Source organism: Sardina pilchardus, chromosome 4 (genome assembly GCF_963854185.1).
Source record: "Sardina pilchardus chromosome 4, fSarPil1.1, whole genome shotgun sequence".
NCBI lineage: Eukaryota > Metazoa > Chordata > Actinopteri > Clupeiformes > Clupeidae > Sardina > Sardina pilchardus.
Window position 1 is genome coordinate 7,623,022 of NC_084997.1, and position 23,217 is coordinate 7,646,238.

Here is a 23,217-nt window from a genome sequence, read left to right on the forward strand (position 1 = left end):
GATATCCTCAAACTGTTACCACAAAGTTGGGAGCATGCATGGAATGGTCCAAAATATCTTGTTTAATGCTGAAGCATTCAGAGTTCCTTTCACTGGAACTAAGGGACCAAGCCCAGCTTGGGATAGCCCCTTACTGTTATAACATGACGGTGCACCAATGCACAAAGCAAGGCCCATAAAGACATGGATGACAGAGTTTGGTGTGGATGAACTTGACTGGCCTGCACAGAGTCCTGACCTCAACCCAATAGAACACCTTTGGGGTGAATTACAGCGGAGAAGGAGATGTGACTGAAGTTCAAATGTGAGTCAAGGCAATGTGAGTCAAGGCAAGTGAGCAAATACTTTTGGCAATCTGGTGTATCTATCTGTCTGTCTATCTAGAGTTTATGTGTCTTTCATGTACTTTCTCTTCATTGCTAGCATGTAACATAGTAGCCTAAAATATTTTAATTCTCTTGAATTTGTCTGAAGTGTGGGTGTTTGTGAGTCACAATGTTCCTTGTGTTTGGTGGTGAGACTGGTTTGGCGTGTTGCTCATATAGACCTGGCATTTGTATGAGCCACAGGTTTACACAGGTCAGTCAGCATAGTTTCCCCCTTACGCTCCGCTGGGGCTTACCCACCCTCATCCAACTCAGTGTCACACACATATCTCCTGTTGCTGAAGCCAACAATGCTAGGACTTCTGAAACATATAAGGAAAATTACAGAACACATTATTATTGGTGCTAATCTTAAATTCATTTTTAGTTATATTTACCACAAATATAAATCCACACATGGGTCATTCCACGCCAAATCAACCAGAGTCCACGCACTTGCGTCTCAAAAAAATACCATGTGTGCCTATGTTACCCAGGAGACACTCTGTAAAATGTTTTTGTGCTAAGATCAATACTTTTCAAGTAACAGCCAGTTTTACGGGGGGAGGGGGGTGTCAAATTTGTTCTGCCTCTTTTTTTTGTCAAAGTTCACAAGCTCATTGCTCAAGAACTAGAATCTGTAGGAGGCTCAAATTGTGCATGCTGGTGCATAAATAGGAATAGTATGCAGTATGGTGCATTTTGTCCATGTTTAGGGTGGGAAATGAAAAAGAAAGATTCGCATGAGACAAGTCAAATTGGTGCTTTTAAAAAGAAGAGGTAATGCAGATTAAAGAAAAAAATATTTTTTAAAATCTTTGTATATTCCCACAAGGTGTTAGGGTGCTCTGAATATGAGATCCAAAATTATTTTTCAAACTTGTGAGGTCTGCTGTTTAGTCCCTGATGGATTTTCTTTTCTCTTCATTGCTTTTTCGTAGAGTGTTTCTACTGATCTCAATAAGAGAAAAAAATCAAGAGCCTATGTTGAGTAAAAATATGTCTTCTGTAAGCCTAAACAGAGCCCAGCCAAGAACTCCAATAAAATTTTGATCAACTTTGAGGGACTGCTATGACCATGCAGGATCATCCAGACAACTCGTGGTGATTTTACTGCATACTATTCCTATTTATGCACCAGCCTGCAAAATTTGAGCCTCCTACATATTTTAGTTCTTGAGCAATGAACTTTGACAAAAAAAAGAGGCTGAACAAATTTGACACCCCCCTCCCCCAGTAAAACTGGCTGTTACTTGAAAAGTATTGATCTTAGCACAAAAACATTTTACAGAGTGTCTCCTGGGTAACATAGGCACGCATGGGTTTTTTTTCAGATTTTTTTTAGACGCAAGTGCGTGGACTCTGGTTGATTTGGCGTGGAATGACCCACATGTAAAGAAATCCAGACATGAAAGCCGATGAGGTTATGTGTAATAACTTCATGTGTGCATGTATGTACTGTACATGTGTGCATAGTTGTGCGTGTGTGTAGCCTATGTTCGAAATAACATTGGGAGCACTTAGACTCTGCGCAGTAATATCCTCACTCCAAAGTTACACTGAAAGTGCAAGAGTGAGGATATTACTGCGCCACACAATATTATCCCTCTTACCTGCTTACAAATGCCTCAATTGTCTCACCATACTTGGTCGTGTGACTACTCGTGTAACTGTATTTTAATAGGGAAAACATGGAGGTGTTTGGTCGCTTCTAACTTCATCTCTGTTTGGATCCTAATTAATGCATTGGGCTAGCTAAGTGCTATCAAAGTTGCGCCGCGCGCCAGAGCCAGTGAATGCACGCATTGAAACGTGAGAGGTATGTATCAACTCGTCTTAGTTAAGGGAATAACGTAGTTTAATATGAAAAAATGGTGAAGTGTTCCTTTAAGTGTGTGTCGGGTCAAGGTACAGTATGGGAGACAGAGCACAGCCCTGTGTCCCTATGTTGGTCATTGGAGATGAGGTAACTTAATTTAATCTGATCTGTTATTTTTCCATAAAATAAGCATCGGTTTTAACGCCAAGAGAACAGCCTACCTACCTGCATGTGGTGCTAAATAGTGTTGAATGCACTGTCAATGAAAACTATCTTTACAAAACTGTGAGGTTCTTAGGTGCTCATGGTTGTATGCAAACTGGCACAGATTTAGAGATGATGATACTTCTCTGAGCAGTTGTCTTAACGCTATCTTTTCTAACACTTCATGGGGACTGAGGTTGAGGTGACAGGTCGCAGATCATTTATTTCAGCCTATACTGTATTTTGCCACCTGTAGATTTAGGGACTTTCCATTGGGCAGGGATTGTACCTTTGTCTATTGAGCACTGGGACAGTCTTTGAAAATGAACTGCGAGTGAACCAGCACATGCTCAGGACTGTACCGCTGATTCCATCTGGACACTGAGATTTATGACTTACTATGACTCACTTGTTTTAGCTTCCTCAACATTCTGATGTCATGACTTGCTATTGTTCGAATTTTGTCAACTACCTCAGTGTAATCAACAGTGTCAAATCTGCAGTGCAAACGTGTGTGTGCGTGTGCGTGTGTGTGTGTGTGTGTGTGCATGTATGTATTGCTGGATTCATGCTAATTCGCTCTGCTCTCAGCCATGTGTTCCACAGATGTCCAGCAGGGAGCAGCTCTTCCCTGTGCAGACTGTGCTGCCATCTCCTCCAGTCTCCTTTACAAAAGCCCCTCCTGCTGGGACCCGCGAATAAAACCCACATTAAATCCATCCATATAAAACCCCATTCAGCCACCCAGCAGCCTGGAACCAATTAAACAACCCCCCCCCCTTCTGGAGAAAATTAATTACAAAAATGGATTTAAAATATGTTAAGCCAAATGCCTTTGTTTCTGCTGCCCTTTGGAATGATGATCAGTTCCTCTCTGATATTTCCCCCCCTTTTTTTTTATCTTTCCTATATCAGCTATAGTTGGGTGAGGGTGTTGAGCAATAAATTTCACAATACAACCCGTCTTGCAGGACTTGTGGTAGGGAGAACTTTCCGTTCTCCACACTCAAAGAACCATGACGTACACAGACTTAATGTCATGTTCTGCGGATGAAAGCGTCTCTGCAGTTCCTCTTTCTAACCTCGTCAAAGGAACAATGTGTCATTATGCAACTTGTACTTGAGAGGTGCTTGAGAAGTAGTCAGCCCACATTTTAGAAAAAACTCAACAGTGAGTTATGGCCCACCATGCAGAGTGACAAACATCAAAGTTACTGATAACAGAATATAACAGATTAATGCACTGTGAATTTGACAAAATAATTTTCTGTATGTGGGAAACATAAATAGATTGAGATGAAAACCAAAGTTCCTTAACCTAAGGCCTTGGTGTGGAAAATATATTGTAGTGCTGCAAAAGTACTGAGTCACTTTCAAAGTTCGATAGGAGTGTCCATCCCACATCCTGCTCCTTGAGCATTTGGGTGTGTGAAGCTTTGATATCAGACCAAGCCAAGTCGGCCAAGTATGATTAATCTGGCCCTTTTCTCTTTTCCTGTGTGTGTGTGTGTGTGTGTGCATGTGTGTTGAAGGGAGGGGTGGAGAGAGCATAGCTCAACATGCAGCCTGGGCCTATGAGCCATGCTGGCCTGGTAAGGCACAACGTCAACACCACCAACTCCCCTTACCTGTCTTCACCCCGCCTTAAAAAAAATCAACCCTGGAACATTTGCATAGAAATGACTTGGAGATGGAGCGATGGAGAATTCAATCCCTTTCCCACCGGTCTCCACCCGCCCTCCTTTGCCCTCGGAGCAGCCGATTGGCTCTCCTGGGCCTTATCAGTCAAAAACAATGAGCTCCACAGCAACTTCAGCAGTTGGACAGACAGTCATGGGGAGGCCTCTTGTACTATCTCATGTTTGCTAAACAGACAGCACCAGCTAAACAGCAAATAGGAAGGAACATCCGGAGGGAAATCCATTTGAACCGCTTCCTTACCCCTTGCCTGAGTGCACTGAGTGTCAATAGCCACTCTAGGACTTTGTTTTTGGTATATATATATACTGTATATATATATATAAGCAACCTCCACAAAATGTAATTGCATCACAGTTTGTAATGCATGTACACAAATTTGCAACACCTAAATTCTATGTCGGCTCAACACCCTAGTTTTGCCATTGCCTCTATCTACACCAACATGAATCTTTTTCAGGTCTGTGTCTCTTGTGTCGGCGTACCTTAAATGGTAGTTGGATTGGCAAACATCATAAATTGCTGTGTTTAAATTCAAATGTCATTTGTCCTTTTTTGCTTAAAGGGCCAGTGTTCCTACCCAAACCTAGAAAGCTGCTAGGTCGATAATTGCCTATATACTGTAGACAGACAGACAGTCCTCAGACAATGGCAGAAGTGCTGTTTGTCATGTTATGAGATTATGGGCCATCAATCATTTTGGAAACTTTATTTCAAGGTAAATAGTCTTTACTATACGAGGTGCTTTTTACGCTGCCGCCACAGTGGAAAGATCACGGAGCAGGTACAGTATGCTGCTGACTGTTACGCACGAGTGCCATTCCCTGTGCAGAGCAAAGGTCAAGCAAGCGTGCCGCCAGAATTGAGTATGTATGTATGCAGACAGAGTTTAGTACACACACATGTTTGCTTCAATTCAAAGAGTGCAAAAGGGAAGTGTTGGTTATAAAACCAACTAACAAGGTCATGACTCACTCATCTCACCTCTCTGCCAGTGCCCTGTCCATGTGCTCAGATCAAAAATGCCGGCTGGCCTCTTTTATTGCTCTTTATCAGTTGCTTGTCGTTGCCAGGGGTCCATATTTGATCTAGTCTGATACACAACACCATTGTGGAATTTAAAGTATGCAGAAATGCTCACTGAATTAAGCCGCCTTACTGAATGATCCTGAGTGTAACATTGCAAACATGTGAAAATGCTCCATATGGTGTGAACAGAGTGACGATATTTGATGACGGTTGGTGATCTATCTCAGTGGTATTAACATGCAAGGTGAGCAAAGAGCCCTGGTGGGCCACAGGTGCTGTATGCTGCGATGGTTAATATCAGAGAATTGGCGTTCACTGCTGGAAAACACCAAGCAAGCCTGTTTGTCTAGCACCACCCTTGCCCTTCGTTTGTTAACAGCACCCAAACCATGCGGTATTATAAGAACTGGAGAGTGAACAAGTCCCGCCCCCATTCATTTCAATGGGAATGCTAGGCTAGTGAAAATTGCCAAAATTAAACAATTCTTTTCAGGCTCCAACATGGCGTTTCAAGGGGCTTGTTTCCGGTGGCGTTTTACTTAGCCAATTAGGTGCCGGGTTACTGATTGACGTAAGGTACAGAACGAGAGCTCATGCCCACACTAAGCTCGTGCATGAGCTGAGAGTGGAACAGCCACCAATCAGCATGAGGAGAAATGGCACTGGTAATGTGAATGATGTATCTCTGGAAAATGGCGACGAGGAAGTGCCTTGCTAATCGGCGAAGCTAATCAGTCAAATCCTGACCCCCTGACCTTAAGCTGTTGACCACTGAAGTTCATAGCAACAAACCTTGTCATGAGGATACATCTCATCAGTGAGTGGAGGACCAAACTCATTACAAAGTTATGACTGCACTGGGACAGGACAGGTTTCAACATCAATGTCAGTGTCAATGCCAGCTCATTTGACTACACCGATCTCTTGGCATCAGAACAAACCAAGAAGATCTGAGTCTTTGATTAATGTCTTACCTCACTTGTAGCATGATGTGGTGAAACATGAATTTGCATATAGCGGAACAGAACATTTGTGTGACAACTTGGTGGTGTTGTTGTATTCCTTCTTTACCCTTTACAGCAAAATAAACATGCATATTTGTAGGATTAGTTATTGAATCAACAGTGGGTTTGGGCCAAGAGCAGTTGACTGCCCTGTGAAATGCTCAGTAGAATGTGAGGTGGAGCCGAGTCGGTCTGCCGCTGCCACACCTGAGTCACACCAACACACATTAGGCGCGTTCAAGTTCAACTCCAAATGACCTCTTGCAGCAACGAGAGCTGCCGGTGACAGCAGGGGAGGGGATACAAACGCTGCTATGAAGTTGTACACTCTCTACTTCCCGTAGTCTAGACTTGACCATGTGACGAAACATGAGGCACGGACCCGCATGGACCCTTACGGATATGAAGAGGCATCTAAACACCTGCACATACGTCAGGGATGTAAAAGCCAATTAGGACAAAGACCTGACTTCATGAAGGCAGGGTCTAGGCTCCGCAGCGCTCCGCAGTACCTAGAGGGCTGCTGCGCCGCTGCTGAGCAGCTGCCTTGCCACGCCTTGCTCCCGCGATAAGTTGAGGCCATGTGATACCGACTGCCGAGTCGAAAAAAACACACCCATCTAGACCATCGTGGACAGATTTTTAACCACGTGCATCTTGTGCTGCGCAGCTTTTGTGCTGCGCAGCCATCTTGAACGCGCCTAATGTCTGGGGGAGGGGAGGGGCGGGGGCCGGAGGTGGCCCATGCTCTAGTGGTCCCAATATCAACCTGCGTCTCATTTCATTTCGCGCTCTGGCAAGAGCTCAACCTCTCACTCTTTGCTCTCTCTCTCTCTCTGTCCTCACTCTCACTCTTACTCCCGCTCTCGCTTTGCATTCTGACGCCTGCCACACAGAAGGCAAACTCGTTTTGAGCACCCGCGGCCCCTGTCCCCCCAGCTCAGCCCAGCCTCTCCCCTACCCACCAGCCTGCGATTTCACCCATCACTACCTCTCCAAAGATGTGCCAATCAGCGGGCTGGCAAGCCAGCGCTCAGGTCCAAAGCTGCAACATCCGTGAAATGTCAAATTTCCATTTAAAGCGGGGAAAAAAAAATAAATAAACTCAGAACTCTCCAGACTTGGAGCTCGGCCAAGTACCTGGGTTAAAACGCGCTGAACATGCTGTAGCATTGTCCTGGTGGGGGAATCTGCAGGAGCTCCGCAGAATTGGGATAAAAGCCAAACAGTAGCCTGTAGTTGATATGGTCTGCAACAGAGAATGTGTGGTTATATCTGCTGAGACTCTCGTGCGTGTGTGTGTGTGTGCGTGCGTGCGTGCGTGCGTGCGTGCGTGCGTGTGTGTGTTTGTCCATGTGTGTGGGTGTTGGGGTACATAGTGTGAATTGGGACCGTGGGAGGTGCGGAATACAGCGCTGTTCAGCGTGATGACAGCATCGCTCCCGATCATGTCGTACACATGTGATCCTCCACGGGGCTCCGTTGGGGATCTGCCTGTGCCGTCAGTGAGGAACAGCTGGTGTGGAAAAGGCTGCCGACGAGGCAGCGTGCTCGCTGCTGTCCCCTGATCCCTTGGAAATCACACCTGCAGCACCTCATGTAAATACTAATGTAACATGAGAATGCAGGAAGAGGGGGTCATGTTCATGCTATGCCTTTTACTTCCTTGAGGAGGACACAGCTGTCTCTAACGCCACAGGGCACACAGGTCTCAAGCAGAGGGGCTTTAAGCTTGAAGAAGTAAGGCGTTTGGTGCATACTGGAGGATCATTTTTAACCTCTGAATATAAAGACTGGGAAATCCACAACATGCTCTTCATATCTCTCAGGTCCTGCATAGTGGCCAACCAGCAGGAGGGTATTTCATCATCAATAAGAGAGGTGTCTCACGTTGTGGAATTACTCTACAGCCACACACACACACACACACATAGGCTCCATAATTCTCGCATCATTAATTTTTTAAAAGGCTTTTTTCTCAAACGTGCATCTAAACAAACATCATGCGGTAGACAAAGCCCTGTGTGAGTGACTGGCAACTCTCACGCATGGCGTGACACTCACGCATTCAGCATCAATCTCACGCTTCCATGCACAGGCAAGAAATGTCACGCCATATACATTCTTTCATTCCCAATCCGTTAATTTTCTGTTGATGACTACTAGAGCACTAGCCTGGCCCTGCCCACCATGTTCTTTCAGGGATCTTTGATTTTTGCTATCCCAGAACTAACTTGCAATAAGCAACTTGCCATAGGTAGGCTACTGTAGCTTCAATTGACACCCGGATTTCCTTATCTGGGCAAAGATGGCAAGCTTTTCAGTTAGCCTATTAGCTGGTTTGATTTGCACTGCGAGCTCAATGAGAATGAAACCAGCTAATAGGCTAACTGAAATAAAAACCCATGCCAATCTCTAGGTATGGTGAAGGGTATGTGATGATGTGGGGCTATTTTAATTCCAAAGGCCAAGGGGACTTTATCAGGGTGCATAGTGTCTTGGATCCATGAAATAACTGCCATTTAAAAAATGAAAAAATAAAAATCTGCCTGCCTCTATGGGAATTTTAACACATAGGGTTAACATAGGCATTCCAATAACTTATGACCCCTGTATTTTATGGAAAACATTTATTTATTTATGATACATTATTAATTCACAAAGAAAATGTATGTCCTTAAAGATTGGATATTTCTTCATTTTTTTTTATTTAAGATCAATTTCCAAAAGATGATTTAGTCAACTTTAGCATGTGTTCCAACTTCCAATACTTATGGAGGGGACTATATTGTATATAAATGTATATATATATCAATTGGGGGTTATACAGCAAAGAGTCAGGGAACAGACATTTTTCAATATAGGGTTAGGGACATTTTTTGCTGTGCGCGCACACTATGATTTCACAACATCTCACTCCAGCCAAACACCCGAAGTTGGCAACCCTGTGAGTGGCAAAATCAATGGGCCCGCTAACGGTCTGACAGGTGGATTAATGCCTATCATTCACACAAAGAGGCAAGTCACCCCACATCCATTCCACACAAAAAAAGGGATACGGTCTCATGTTTTATCATTTTATGCGCCTCTCTCCTCCATCCACACTCAAAGAAGATGATGAGGCAACAGTGAAAGATTTAGGCTTTCATAATGGCAGTCTTCCTCCACGATTCATATTATTCTCTGTTCAAGTCTTTCTGTATCTTGTATCATCTTACAGGGCCCCAATTGCCATGACAAAAAAAAGTATTGGCTGGAGGTCCCAACCTCTCACTCTCTGCTCTCTCTCACTCTCGCTCTTACTCCCGCTCTCGCTATGCATTCAGACGCCTGCCTCAGAAGGTAAACTCGTTTTGAGCACCTGCGACCCCTTTTTTCAAATGTAATAAACATGAGCAAGACCCTAAGCACAAACATACACTCTCAGAAATGGAAGTACCAGTGTGTACCTAAAACGGTACAAATGCTTGTCGCTGGGGCAGTACCCTTTTGAAGAACAATAATGTACCCCTAATGCAGGTACCGTTTGGTACCCTAGCCATTTGTACCCATCAAGGTACACTTGTGTACCTGCAATGACCGAAATGTACCTGTGTATATCATTACAGCATAGCAGCCTTAAAAGGTACTAATCTGTACTTTAAGGGTACAACCCCAGTGAAAATTTAAGGTGGTATAATTGAAATGTATTCACACAACCAATAAGTAAATTAAAATGTTTATTCTGAGAGAAAAATCACTTTGTGATATTACACACAATACTCCACATGAATACAGGTACATAAAAGTTAACACATTCATATCAAAACATCAAAGTATCTTACATTAATCAATATGCATATTAACGTAAAACATGTTGTAACTCTTTATGTAAGTGTAAATATAAAACAGTTTGATCTCCAATATTTTGCTTCCACATTGTGTTTATATGCAGAGGGGAAAAAAATGATTAACTTGCACCATAGGTGATCAACATTAATAACCTTGATCTATATTATACCAATATTTGAGTTAACCACTTCACACAAAAAAACCTTGCATGCTTTTAAGTTCATGTTAATACTAACATATGAGATGAAAATGTAGTATCTGCTTACCGTCACCATTACAAATGCATTAAAATGTTACAAGAGAAAAGCTCCCAGCACTATCGCATCTTGTGCTTGTCACTTAAGGTTTTTACAAAACTAACATTGTCCTTGCAGTAACTTTGCAGTTGCTATAATCTTAGAATTCTCATGTTTGGATTCACAGTGCATACACTAATTGAGTAAAAGATACGCGTCTTGAAGTGTGATACAATGAGTCACAATGACATCATTGAGTAGTATCTCAGAAAACAATGTGAAAGCCTAAGCAAATATTAGCAAGCCTATAAACATATACAATATAAACACACTCCAATCCTTCCATTTGGGTAGAATGAGGCGTGCCATTAAAAAGCCAAGAGTCTCAAAAGGCACTAAAGTTCAATATCAAAAACTGGCAGAAATCCAACAAATTCTTCAGGAGGACTTCGACTGGAACCTTACTTGATCTACAGGACGTTGACATATTTTCAAGCAGTGGTATCACCAATGACAGCAGGGGTTGTATGTCTGTTGGAAGCAAAATGTAAACACAAACCTCAGAATTAGATATTTTCAACCACACAAATAAATAGCCTCAGACAGATTGTGTAAAATACACATGTATGCAACTACAGTATGTCAATCCACTCACCTGGCATAGATCATTGCTAAGTCATTGCAAGTTCCGTGGACTGTCTGACTCTCCCAAAACTTCTCCATACATCCTTTTCACCTTATATTCATAAAGCTGCCCGCTCCGCTGTGCGTTTGAGAGAGAAATGGCATATGCAATACATTAATATAAATAAAAAAAAATGACACAATGAAACAGCACAAGATGACCCTAAGCAATAATTTCTCCTGGACAAACTAAACAATCTAAAAATTGTCTGTATTATTTTCATTTCTATGTGTATTTAACATCAATAAGAAAAATACTATCAATACACTAAGAAAAACGACCAAGTTGTGTTACTTACGTAGCCATTCCTTCAGTAAAAGCAGAGCCATAGTTTTCTCTATCACTCTGAGTAGAGGTACTTCCACACGCCAACATTCTGCCTTGGTGGTTATCTGTGTGAGAGGGATTAACGTTAGCAGCTAGCAGAACGTTTCATAAGGTTCATATGGTTCATAAGGTTAGGTTACTAGCGAGTGCTAATGTTAGCCTTTAAGCCAATTTGACTCAACAGTATTCACTAACTTCACATTCAAATGGGAAACAGTGATAAAACACACAAAAAATACCTTTCCTTAACATCTATCATGATAGTCATGCATTACCGAAGACGTTTGAACACCGTTTAAAAATATTCATAGCTAACATAGGCTACGTTGCTAGCGAATGCTAATGTCAGCCTATTATGCCAACAATTTGACTCAGTTAACAGTATTCAATATTTACAAACCCGAATTTCGATAAATTGCAACTATACCTTACCTCATGCATTACTGAAGGCGTTTGAACACCGTTTCAAAATATCTGAATATAGCTAGCTAACATGACATGGGCTACGTAGCTAGCGAATGCTAATATGTTAGCCTTTAAGCGAACAATTTGATTCCGTTAACAGTATTCAACATTTACAAACTGAATTTCGATAAATTGCAACTACATCTTACCTCTGAATAGCGTTGCCTCCTGTTCCATAAAGATTATGCCAGCACCACAGCACGTTTCCCCACACCAAGCTCCTCTGCTGAAAACTGCTCCTCCATTACTTTGAGTGAGACGAAAAAATAACGGTTGCTCCCGAATCTCCTCCCCTATCAACTTCTGAGTGACAGTCCATGGGCTTTTTGTACCCATAGGTACAATATGGTCCCTTGGTGAAAAGGTACATTATTTATGTACCCGAAATGGTACCTATTAGTACCAATACAAGGTACAGGGTCAAAATTGTACTTAAAGAACGAAAATGTACCCCAACAGTACCCCTATTTTTGAGAGTGTAGGTGAGTCAGCTGCCATATAGTACTTTTAGTTCATGAACGAGTTGCATGACCGCATTTTCCCCATCATTTCGATTATATTGTCTTATTGACAGGTGTCTGTCTGCTTGTTACACATATCTATTCATATTCTCTCATCTTGGCTGGCCCAGTGTATTTAATGAAGTTATTTGTTTTAAATTATTTCAGTGGTTCGAACACCATCCTGTGTGACATTTCCGTGGGCATCATCTGAGAGCGAGTGAAAGCGGGAGTGGGATGTGAGCATGGCTCTTTGGAGGGGTATTTCTGGGGGGCTCCCTGTTCAGCAATGTTAGAGTGACACTCAGTGGAAGGCAGGAAGAACCACTTCATGCAGGTATACACTGTATTACTGTGCCAGAGGAAGACAAGACTTTTTCGCTGAAGCACATTCTGAACATGGAGGAGAGAAAATCGGTGTTTGAGACCATTTAGTATCACCCTTTTATGCTGGCATGGACAAAGATTAATCAGTCAGACATGCAGAACCAGACTGACTAATCAAATGGGAAAACATGAGCAATCTGCACACCAGACAAAAGTAAAACAAAATAAATAAAGTACAAAATCAAAAGTGAATCATTCAAACATCATCGTTACAAAAGTGAATCATCTAAGTACTACTGCCAAACCACTAATGTAAACCACATTCGAGATGGACAGCAGGGAAATCAGTATTGAACATCAACATTTTTCTCAGTAAAGATATCAATTTTCACCAGATGTCGGTAACAACCCAGGTAATCCTCACATACAAAGATGTCAAAACAAATTAAGTGTCTAATAAAGTGAAGTGACACGAAAAAGTATGGAACACACTTGCTGAAATGTGTTTAGAAAAGCCTTTGTTGGCAGCTTCAAGACGCCTCCTGCAACTAGTTGCACACATTGCTCAGTTGTGATTTTTGCCCATTCTTCCACACAAACTTCAATTCTTGAAGTCTGCCAGTGCCAGATGCTGCAAAACAGCCCCACATGATGCTGCCACCTCCAGACTTCACGGCTGGTATGGTGTTTCTGATGCGCACTGCCATTTCTCCTACAAGGTTTATGGTATGATAGCCAAAGAGTTCAATTTTGGTCTCATCTGACCAGATTATATTCTCCCAGTATGTCATTGGCTTGTCCAGGTGTTGTGCAGCAAACTTTTAAGCGAGCTTCCACATGCCTTTTGTTGAGCAATGGTGTCTTGTGTGGTGACTGGTGAGCGTGCAAAGAGGCCATGGCGGTTGTAATTGTTTTCTTTGAGACAAATGTAACTGCTTCCTCCAAGTCTTTCTGAGGATCTCCGCGAGTGGTCCTTGGTTCTTGGACAACTCTTCTCAGTATTCAATGGACTCCTCTGTTTGAAATCTGGCAAGGAGCGCCTGGTCGTGGCCGGTTAATGAAGAAATGATGTTCTTTCCATTTCCAGGTAATGGCCCCAACAGTGCTAACTGAAACCAAAGATACTTAAATGCTTTTTCAACCGTCTCTGCTGGAACTTTCAGAAGTTTAGATATCTGTCTGTAACCAGATGGTAGAAAGATAGAAGAAGGGATAGACTATCCCATTGTTGCTGCCCCATCATTCTTTATGTATCAGTGAGGATCGAGGCCTGAGGAGCAAGGGAGAACGTATAAACGCTGAATGAGAGGCACCTTATATCTCCTTTGCATTAGTATCTCTTGATGATGTTAAGTATTGTCATGTGATCACATCACATGACTGAGCTCTATCTTATTAAGTGCACCTGTGTCATCAATTTTAATTATGCCCTGAAGAAGGTCGGAAGCGACCGAAACGCGTCGGCTGGTCCAAAGTTTAATAAAGGACTTTTACAGTGCCTATAGAAAGTCATCATACCCTTTTGAAATAGTTACTTTTTTTGTCTTACAGCCTGAAATCAAAACCCATTTTAAAAAAAATCTTTTCCAGTTTTATTAACAAATTTAGCTGTACAACATCAAAATAATGAAAAAAAAGTAAACAGTTCTGAAAATTAATAAAAAATGAAAAACTAGAATAACAGGGTTGGAAAAGTCATCATACCCCTGACTAAATACTTTGTAAAACTTCCTTTTGCTTTCATTACAGCCATCAATCTGTTTGGACATGTCTCTATTATAGCTTTGCACACCTAGATAGTGGAATATTTGCCCAATTTTCCGTACAGAAATGTTCAAATTTAGTCAAATTCTGTAGGGAATGGCGATGGACTGCTCTCTTCAAGTCAATCCACATATTTTCTATAAGATTTAAGTCAGGGCTCTGACTTTGCCACTCAAGGATATTCACCATCCTATCCTTAAGCCACTGTTTTGTTCTTTTGGCAGTATGTTTAGGATTATTGTCGTATTGGAAGGCGAATGACCTCCCCATCCTCAGCTGTCTAGGAGAGGGACGCAGGTTTTCCTTAAGAATGTGGGTGTACTTGGCAGCATCCATTTTCCCTTCTATCCTGACCAATTGCCCAGTTCCCGCTGAAAAGAAACATCCCCACAACATAATGTTGCCCCCACCATGCTTCACACTAGGTATGGTGTGTTTTGGGTGGTGTACTGTGTTGGTTTTCGCCAAACATTGCGCTTGGAGTTCAGTGCAAAAACACATCTGGAATATTCTGCTACCATGTGGAAAACGCTTATATGGTCAGATGAGACTAAGATCGAACTTTTTGGAGACTAAGATTGAAGTTTTTGGACTGAGCTCCAGGCGCTAACCAAACACAGTATACACACCCAAACACACCCAAAACACACCATACCTACTTTGAAGCATGGTGGGGGCAACATTATGTTTTGGGGATGTTTCTCTTCAGCGGGGACTGGGCAATTGGTCAGGATAGAAGGGAAAATGGATGCTGCCAAGTACACCAAAATTCTTGAGGAAAACTTGCGTCCCTCTCCTAAACAGCTGAGGATGGGGAGGTCATTCGCCTTCCAACACGACAAAAATCCTAAACATACTGCCAAAAGAACAAAGCAGTGGCTTAAGGATAGGATGGTGAATATCCTTGAGTGGCAAAGTCAGAGCCCTGACTTAAATCCTATAGAAAATATGTGGATTGACTTGAAGAGAGCAGTCCATGGCCATTCCCTACAGAATTTGACGAAATTTTAACATTTCTGCACGGAAAATTGGGCAAATATTCCCCTATCTAGGTGTGCAAAGCTGTAATAGACATATCCAAACAGATTGATGGCTGTAATGAAAGCAAAAGGAAGCTTTACAAAGTAATAAGTCAGGGGTATGATGACTTTTCCAACCCTGTTATTCTAGTTTTTAATTTTTTATTAATTTTCAGAACTGTTGACTTTTTTTTCATTATTTTGATGTTGTACAGCTACATTTGTAAATAAAACTGGAAAAGATTTTTTTTAAAATGGGTTTTGATTTCAGGCTGTAAGACAAAAAAAAATAACTATTTCAAAAGGGTATGATAACTTTCTATAGGCACTGTATATATCCGATATATACTTTTCTATATATCGGAGTGCCTCGGATCTCTTCTCTCTTTTTTGACATGCATTCTTTTTGATCCTGATGAGCACCTGATGCTGGAATTTTACTTCGTCACCCACTGAAGGAATCACCTTTTCTCTCTCCACTCTCACAATATCATGTTGAAGGATGGCCATCAAACTTTGCAGAATTTAATACTATGAAAGCTAGACCTGGGTTATACTGTAAAAACTATAATGTTTTTCCCTACTGTATGTTCATGATTTCTAAACACTACTGGCATACTTACTCATCATAAAAGTTACATGATTGATTACTCAAGGTTGGCTACACAATTATCGCATCGCCTACGCCTACCACACAATCGCAATATAAACCAACACAACTATCTAATCACAAAAACTTCAAATAACAAATGTACACAGTTAATCATGTATGACACTCATATTCATGCAATCCTCTCTGACTGTCACCTCTGATTGGTGAGCATGCAAAAAGCACAAAGGCCGAGACCAGTGAACCTCACAGCCAATCAGGAGTGCTGTGTCTCCCATGCACCTGCACATTCACCAATTAGAGGCGACACAACTTAGAGTATTGAACTGAATCAATTCCTTGACATTCAAAACTCATATTGCAATTGCATTAACTGTCAAAACAAAATCACAATTAGACATTTTCCCCAAATCGTGCAGCCCTAGTTCTTGCGTCAAAGGTCAAGGTCAACTTCCATCAGTGGCTACCGGTTTATGGTTAGTGGAGGCATATCATGAAGTGCTTTGTGTTGAGTTGGATTTCATTATGAAATTATTGTTCATGGTTGTCCTATGAACTGACTCCAGTTACAAATCAATCTCCCATGCTGGAGCAGAACAGACTGACAGTGTGTGTGGTATGTGTGAATCCGAAGATTGTCATCAGAACAATTTATGACAGGCGTTGAAAGGTGTTGCTCAACTTGTAGGGGAATTCATAATAACAGGACTCAAACAAAGCCAAACCATGTTCTTTGCTTCAGGAAGGAAGTAGGCAAAACAGGAAACATGGCTCAGCAGGTTTAGAACCACCACAGGCCTGATAAAGTTCCCTTGGCCGTTGGAATTAAAATAGCCCCACATCATCACATACCCTTCACCATAGCTAGAGATTGGCATGGTGCTTTTTCCAGTAGGCCTATTAGCCTGTTTGATTTGCATTGAGCTCAATGAGCATCAAACAGGCTAGTAGGCCTACTGGAAAAAGCACCATGCCAATCTCTAGTAATGGTGAAGGGTATGTGATGATGTGGGGCTATTTTAATTTCAACGACCTAGGGAACTTTATCAGGATGCATAATATCCTGGATCCATGAAATAGCTGGCCTTTAAAAATAAAAATCTGCCTGCCCCTATGTTAACCCTACTGTATGTGTTAAATTCCCATAGGGTTACATAGGGGGTCAAATACTTTCCCCCAGCATTTAGGAAGAACATTTATTTATTTACAATACATTCTTCAATCACAAAGAAAATTGGTGTACTTAGTGGTTTTATTTTTAGACATTAAGATCAATTGTCAAATGATGATTTTAATTTATATTCCTCTTTTTAGGCAACTTTAGCATGGTATCAAATACATTTTCTCCCCACTGTATCTATCTATCTAAAACCTAACAAGAAGGAAAGTTTAAGTGGATGACTTGAAAGTGAAGGCAAGACATTCAAAAGGCCGATGAATGCATATGCATGATACGCAAAAGCGTAATTTGACATTCTCAACTCCTGTGACAGGCAGTCTGCACTTACAGTGTACCTCAGTGCGGCCTGTTATATCTCACCATATTTTATGTGCACGTTGCGAAACAAATTGAAGTGAGTGCAAAAGTGTTAGTAGGCTACAGTACATCTGGCCCAGAGAGCGAGAGATGCGTGTACATGAACACAAACACACACACACAATTCCAGATGTTCCATTTCCCAGACGTCATGTAGGCATATAGCCTTCTTTTTTGGGAGGAAGTTAATTTAGATCAGATGTTTATAGACTATACAGTGCAGGAGAGAGAGAGGATGAGCGGAGTTTTGGCAGCATTGAATCACAGATGCAGGATGTTTGGGTGATTATCATGTCTGACCTCAACAATAAAGACTCCCCATTTGCTATCCAGTTTGCTTGCATAAAATGATTCTGCGGATTTTGCAAAAACACACCAAACACAGGTATGTAGTGGCTCAAAATGATAAAAGTGTGTGCAATAAACTGACACTTCAAAAAGCCAGGCTACTTTGGACAAGACTTTAAATAGCTAAACAAAGGACAATTCCGGCTGCAAGGTCCCGAATTGAAGTGAGTGATAAGGTAGGCCCTTAATGGTCCCGAATTTCTCCTTGTTGTGTGAGCTAAGAACATTTCTGGGCTTTGTAAAGAAAACACATTTGGAAAATATTATTGTACCCCATCAATTCATGGCATGCTTCAAAAAAGTAGTCAAAGTGAATTTTATTTGAACTTGGCCTAGGGTTCTCTAGTCCCCATCCCCCCAAGGTTGTTTCATTTTGACTGTCATTTGTGGTTTAAATGCCATTTGGATAAAATTCAATAGGTGTAATTTTCTGAGCTTGTTAGAATGTGCTGGAACCATTTTCCTGAATTTAGGCTATATCCCACACTATTGCAGAATAGAGACATACTGGCCAAGAAGACAAGCATTCCTTGAATAAACAATGTCTCGTTTCCTTGATCAGCCACTGAAACAGATCACACTTGTGTTTAGCTCAGTTTGTTTTTTGGCTTGCTCAATGTAGCAGACATCCCAAGAAAAAGACCCACAAAACTGAGTTTTGCTGAGAACTGGCTTAGACCTACCCTTCAACATTCCTCTAGCTATAGCCTATACAATTTCCATCCTCTTATCATTCCTTTCTAGTTTCCTTCACAACATCAATTAGGAGGGACAAACAGAGAAATTATCTGCACCCTGTTTGTCCTATGCCCGTAAGAAGACGTTGCCGTTTGGTATTTTAAAATCGCGATACATTTGTCCCTGAGTAGATTCCGTAGTCGCATGCGCTTTTCACTGAGAAAGACTTCGCGGGAAGACAGCAAATCCTGTGAGGCACTTGCACAGAAACATATTGTAATTTAATGTCAATAGATCGCAAAGTATAGACTAATAAAACATCAACATGAGTTTATGGGTGGATAAGTACAGACCTACATCTCTAGCAAAACTGGACTACCACAAAGAGCAGGCGAATAAACTGAAAAACCTGGTAAGCGTAACATAAAGTGTTCATGGCAAGCTTGTTTGCGAAATATACACTAAATAGGCTGGGCATTGACAATGAAGTCATTTTAATTACGTTATCAGTATTAAAGCATTTCCTCATTGCATTTTGTTCCTAATTTCGGGTGGCATATCTAGCCAGCTTGACTTACTTGCCATGGTTGTTTTGGAAGGGAATTTAGCATAACGACTTGTTTGCCTGATGCTCATGCTAACATTAGCCTTACCAGTAAACAAAATAGCTGCTGTGACAGTGCGGCGTATATTGAATGAATGTTGTTTCTTTCCATGCTAAGTTGCATTCCTGTTCGTATTTCAGGTACAATGTGGAGACTTTCCTCACCTCCTAGTGTATGGCCCGTCTGGCGCGGGAAAGAAAACTCGCATAATGTGTTTGATGCGCGAGTTGTATGGCGCAGGTGTGGAGAAGCTCCGCATCGAGCATCAGTCTATCACAGCGCCTTCAAAGAAGAAAATAGAAATAAACACAATAGCAAGCAACTATCACTTGGAAGTGAATCCTAGCGACGCAGGCAACAGTGACAGAGTTGTGATACAGGAGCTTATCAAAACTGTGGCGCAGTCTCAGCAGATTCAGTCTAGCACGCAGAGGGAGTTCAAGGTGGTACTGCTGACTGAGGTGGACCGACTAACTAAAGACGCCCAACACGCGCTGCGTCGCACCATGGAGAAGTACATGTCCACATGCCGCCTGATTCTCTGCTGCAACTCCACATCCAAGGTCATCTCCCCCATCAGGAGCAGGTGTCTGGCTGTGCGGGTTTCCCTGCCCAGCGTGGAGGAGGTGTGCAGTGTCCTGACCAGCGTCTGCAAGAAGGAGGGGCTGCTGCTCCCCACCGAGCTGGCCAAACAGATCGCAGAGCGCTCGGGCCGCAACCTGCGCAAAGCCCTGCTGATGTGCGAGGCGTGCCGTGTGCAGCAGTACCCCTTCTCGGCCGACCAGGAGATCCCCGAGACCGACTGGGAGGTGTACGTGCGGGAGACGGCCAACGCCATCGTCAGCCAGCAGAGCCCGCAGCGGCTGCTGGAGGTGCGCGCCCGACTGTACGAGCTGCTGACCCACTGCATCCCGCCAGAGGTGATCATGAAGGGGCTGCTGACGGAGCTGCTGAGCAACTGCGACGGGCACCTCAAGGGCGAGGTGGTCCAGCTGGCCGCCTATTATGAGCATCGGCTTCAGCTTGGCAACAAGGCGATCTACCACCTGGAGGCCTTCGTGGCCAAGTTCATGGCTATCTACAAGAAGTTCATGGAGGACGGCTTGGATAATTTCATGTTCTGAGTTATTGTGACACAACACTCAAAAGACTGCATTCTGGTCACTTGAATTAAGCAGTGGTTGCTGTTAGCACTTGTTGATACGAATGGGAAAGAATGGAGCTAATGTCACATCTCACATCGACAAACAGCCCCATAATCCTATCCACAAATTATATATTGTTAATATGTCCTTTCCACAAATTTCACATTGCTAGTACGCCCTATCCAAAATGTATTCATCATAACGGTCTTTGTTGTGTAATGGTGAATGCCATCAACTTCCATTTTCTTCCATTGTGACTAGGAAAAAATATATTCATAACATAACCAAATGTTTTCTTTGAAGATCAGTCTTTCATCAGGCATTCAGCCAGGTAAATGAATGCATATGGGCTTTTAATAATGTGCATTAAGTGATGCAGATATGTACTTCTCATGTGTTCATGTTAGGCTGTGGAATTCAATAAACTGAGACCTTTTCCCACTACACCGCTGTTCCATCCCTGTTCTCTGTAAAGGTTGTGTGATGGTGTGAAATACTGACCCACATTTTAACCTCCTTAAAAAGGTCAAAACTATTACTAAACAGCGTATTAATCCCTGCAGTCATCAAATCAGGGTTTTAATCATTCAGCAGCTTTACACTGTTGATGATTTCACTGATGCTGCCTGGATGAGATGCTCCCTGGACCAGGAACTGAGTTCAAACACCAGGTTTGGCCCACAGTGTAAACGGGACCACTAATCACATTACAGTACAACACAAAGTAGCTTGAACTGTGTATTCAAGTAAACCTTGCACCTTACTTAGTAACTAACGTCATGTTTAATACTGGTGAGCACTGTGGCTATCTGCTAAGATCCACTCCTTGTGTGGGGTGAATAGAGACATGACCGGTGGGGTCTGATGGACAGGAGGAAATTTGTCTATTTGTGTGCCTATCTACTGTATATTAATGCCTTTTTTTACATGGAAGATCATATTAAAAACAAAATAGCCACACAATATCATGGGAGTCATAAACAGGCCCTCATGTAAATTAAAACATCAGAACCAAGGGACTGAGACGAGGAATGTGACGTGGAACCAAAATGCGGAAATGCTGGTTTAAAGCTTTGGGGTGATGGGGTCAGGTTGGTCTTGAACATGTTCCATTTCTAAAGTGGGGAATGACAGAAAAAGTTTGAGAACCACTGAGCTAGAGGAATGCACCTGTGAGTCTTATCAAGCTACACCACCCAGCTTGTGTTGTAGGATGTGGTGTAGTGATGAACATGGGTCTAGGTCAGTGAGTAAGTGATAACTCTTCAAGGAGAAGTGCCCTATGGCTTTTTTCATGTGATAATTTTATCAAAACTATTTGATACACGTCAGTGCACTGTGCTAAAAGTAGGCAGTCCATCTAAACTGGTGAAAAAAAGATACATCTTCATGTTTTGAGCAGTTCAACAATCTATGTCAATCTATGTCAAAACTGTCCATGACAGCAGCTAAGAAAATGCTATGTGTGTATGATCGTCAGCTCAGCTTGGTACTATGGAACTTTATGATGCTAGATGTGAAACTCATGACTATAGAAGCAACACTCCTTCACTGTAACCGACAGAACCAAGGACTGGTTCTATTATCTTACTCAGAGAGTCAGACGTTTTCACACAACTTGGTTAAATACATTCAAATTCACTTCACCACAATCAGATAGTCGCTTTGTCCACTTAGATACTTCTTCCTGATGACCCATAATTCCAAAACAGGATTTTGTTGTGTGATGGTGTGAAATACTGACCCACATTTGAACCTTCTTAAAAAGGTGAAAACTATTACTAAACAGTGGATTAATTGCAGTCATTTGAATCAGAGGTTTAATCATTAAGCAGCTTGACACTGTTGATGATTTCACCGATGCCTGGATGAGACGCTCCCTGGACCAGGAACTAAATTCAAGCACCAGATTTAGCCCACAGTGTAAACAGGATTATTCATTAAATTGCAGCGTGACACATTCCTAGTTAGTAGTTTGAACTATGTATTTGAGTAAACCTTGTGCCTTACTCAACATGTAGAATACTGCTCAGCACTGTGGCTATCTGCTAAGATCCACTCTTTCTCAAAGTGTGGGGTGGGCCCCACAAGTAGGGAACAGAGACATGACCCGTGGGGTCTGACGAACAGGAGGAAATTTGTCTATTTTGTGCCCCCCTTTTTTACACGTTAGATCATAATCATGGTGCAAACCTCCGCCAAGCGAACACATAACCGCCTCCTGCATCCGCATGGTGATACGGATCACTCCCAAAATGTTATCGTTTCTTCCTGAGTCATTTCAGACCTTTCCTGAAAAGTTGTTTTACTTTTTGAGTTATCTTGCAAACAAACAGACAGACAGACAAACAAACAAACCAACAAACAAACCCTGATGAAAACATAACCTCCTTTACTTGGCAAAGGTAACAAAATAGCCACACAATATCATGGGAGTCATAAACAGGCCTTCATGTAAATCAAAACATCAGAAACAGGGGACTGAGACGAGAAATGTGATGTGGAACCAAAATGCGGAAATACTGGTTTAAAGCTTTGCTGGGGTGATGGGGTCAGGTTTGCCTTGAAAATGTTCCACCTCTAAAGTGGGGAATGACAGAAAGACAGACAGTTTGAGAACCACTGAGCTAGAGGAATGCACCTGTCTTATCAAGCTACACCACCCAGCTTGTGTTGTAGGATGTGGTGTAGTGATGAACATGGGTCTGGGTCAGTGAGTAAGTGATAACTCTTCAAGGAGAAGTGCCCTATGGCTTTTTTTTCTTGTGCTAAACGAGAAGAAACAAAAAATCTCATTTTATGATTTTATCAAAACTATTGATACACATCAGTCATTCTGCTAAAAGTAGTAGGCAGCCCATATCTAAGTTGTGTGATGGTGTGAAATGATAACGCACATTTTAATCGTTTTAAACAAGGCAAAAACTATTACCAATCAGCTGATTACAGTTTTTTTCAATTGCTTACACACAAATCCTTTATGTAGCACACAATTTCTAAAACCTTTGACTCAAACTTCAC

General features: G+C 42.1%; 1 protein-coding gene and 1 long non-coding RNA gene across 2 annotated transcripts; one reads left to right on the plus strand and one right to left on the minus strand.

Moving 5' to 3' along the window:
* Positions 1-9,825: 9,825 nt before the first annotated feature.
* On the minus strand, positions 9,826-12,104 carry LOC134078193 (uncharacterized). Its single transcript, XR_009938827.1, has 4 exons — positions 11,813-12,104; positions 11,170-11,263; positions 10,842-10,949; positions 9,826-10,717 (listed from the first exon to the last, which is right to left on the minus strand). It is a non-coding gene; the product is annotated as an uncharacterized LOC134078193 (long non-coding RNA).
* A 6,547-nt stretch (positions 12,105-18,651) lies between these two features.
* rfc3 (replication factor C (activator 1) 3) lies at positions 18,652-20,640 on the plus strand. Its single transcript, XM_062533935.1, has 2 exons — positions 18,652-18,858; positions 19,192-20,640. Exons 1-2 carry the CDS (start codon positions 18,772-18,774, stop codon positions 20,173-20,175), a joined length of 1,071 nt encoding a protein of 356 aa, XP_062389919.1. The 5' UTR covers positions 18,652-18,771; the 3' UTR covers positions 20,176-20,640.
* The last annotated feature ends 2,577 nt before the right edge of the window (positions 20,641-23,217 follow it).

Excerpts from the sequence above, each read along its gene's own strand:
- rfc3 (XM_062533935.1), top strand. The coding sequence starts at position 18,772 with ATGAGTTTATGGGTGGATAAGTACAGACCTACATCTCTAGCAAAACTG. Across the intron at positions 18,859-19,191 it reads CGAATAAACTGAAAAACCTG|GTACAATGTGGAGACTTTCC; the intron begins GTAAGCGTAACA and ends TTCGTATTTCAG.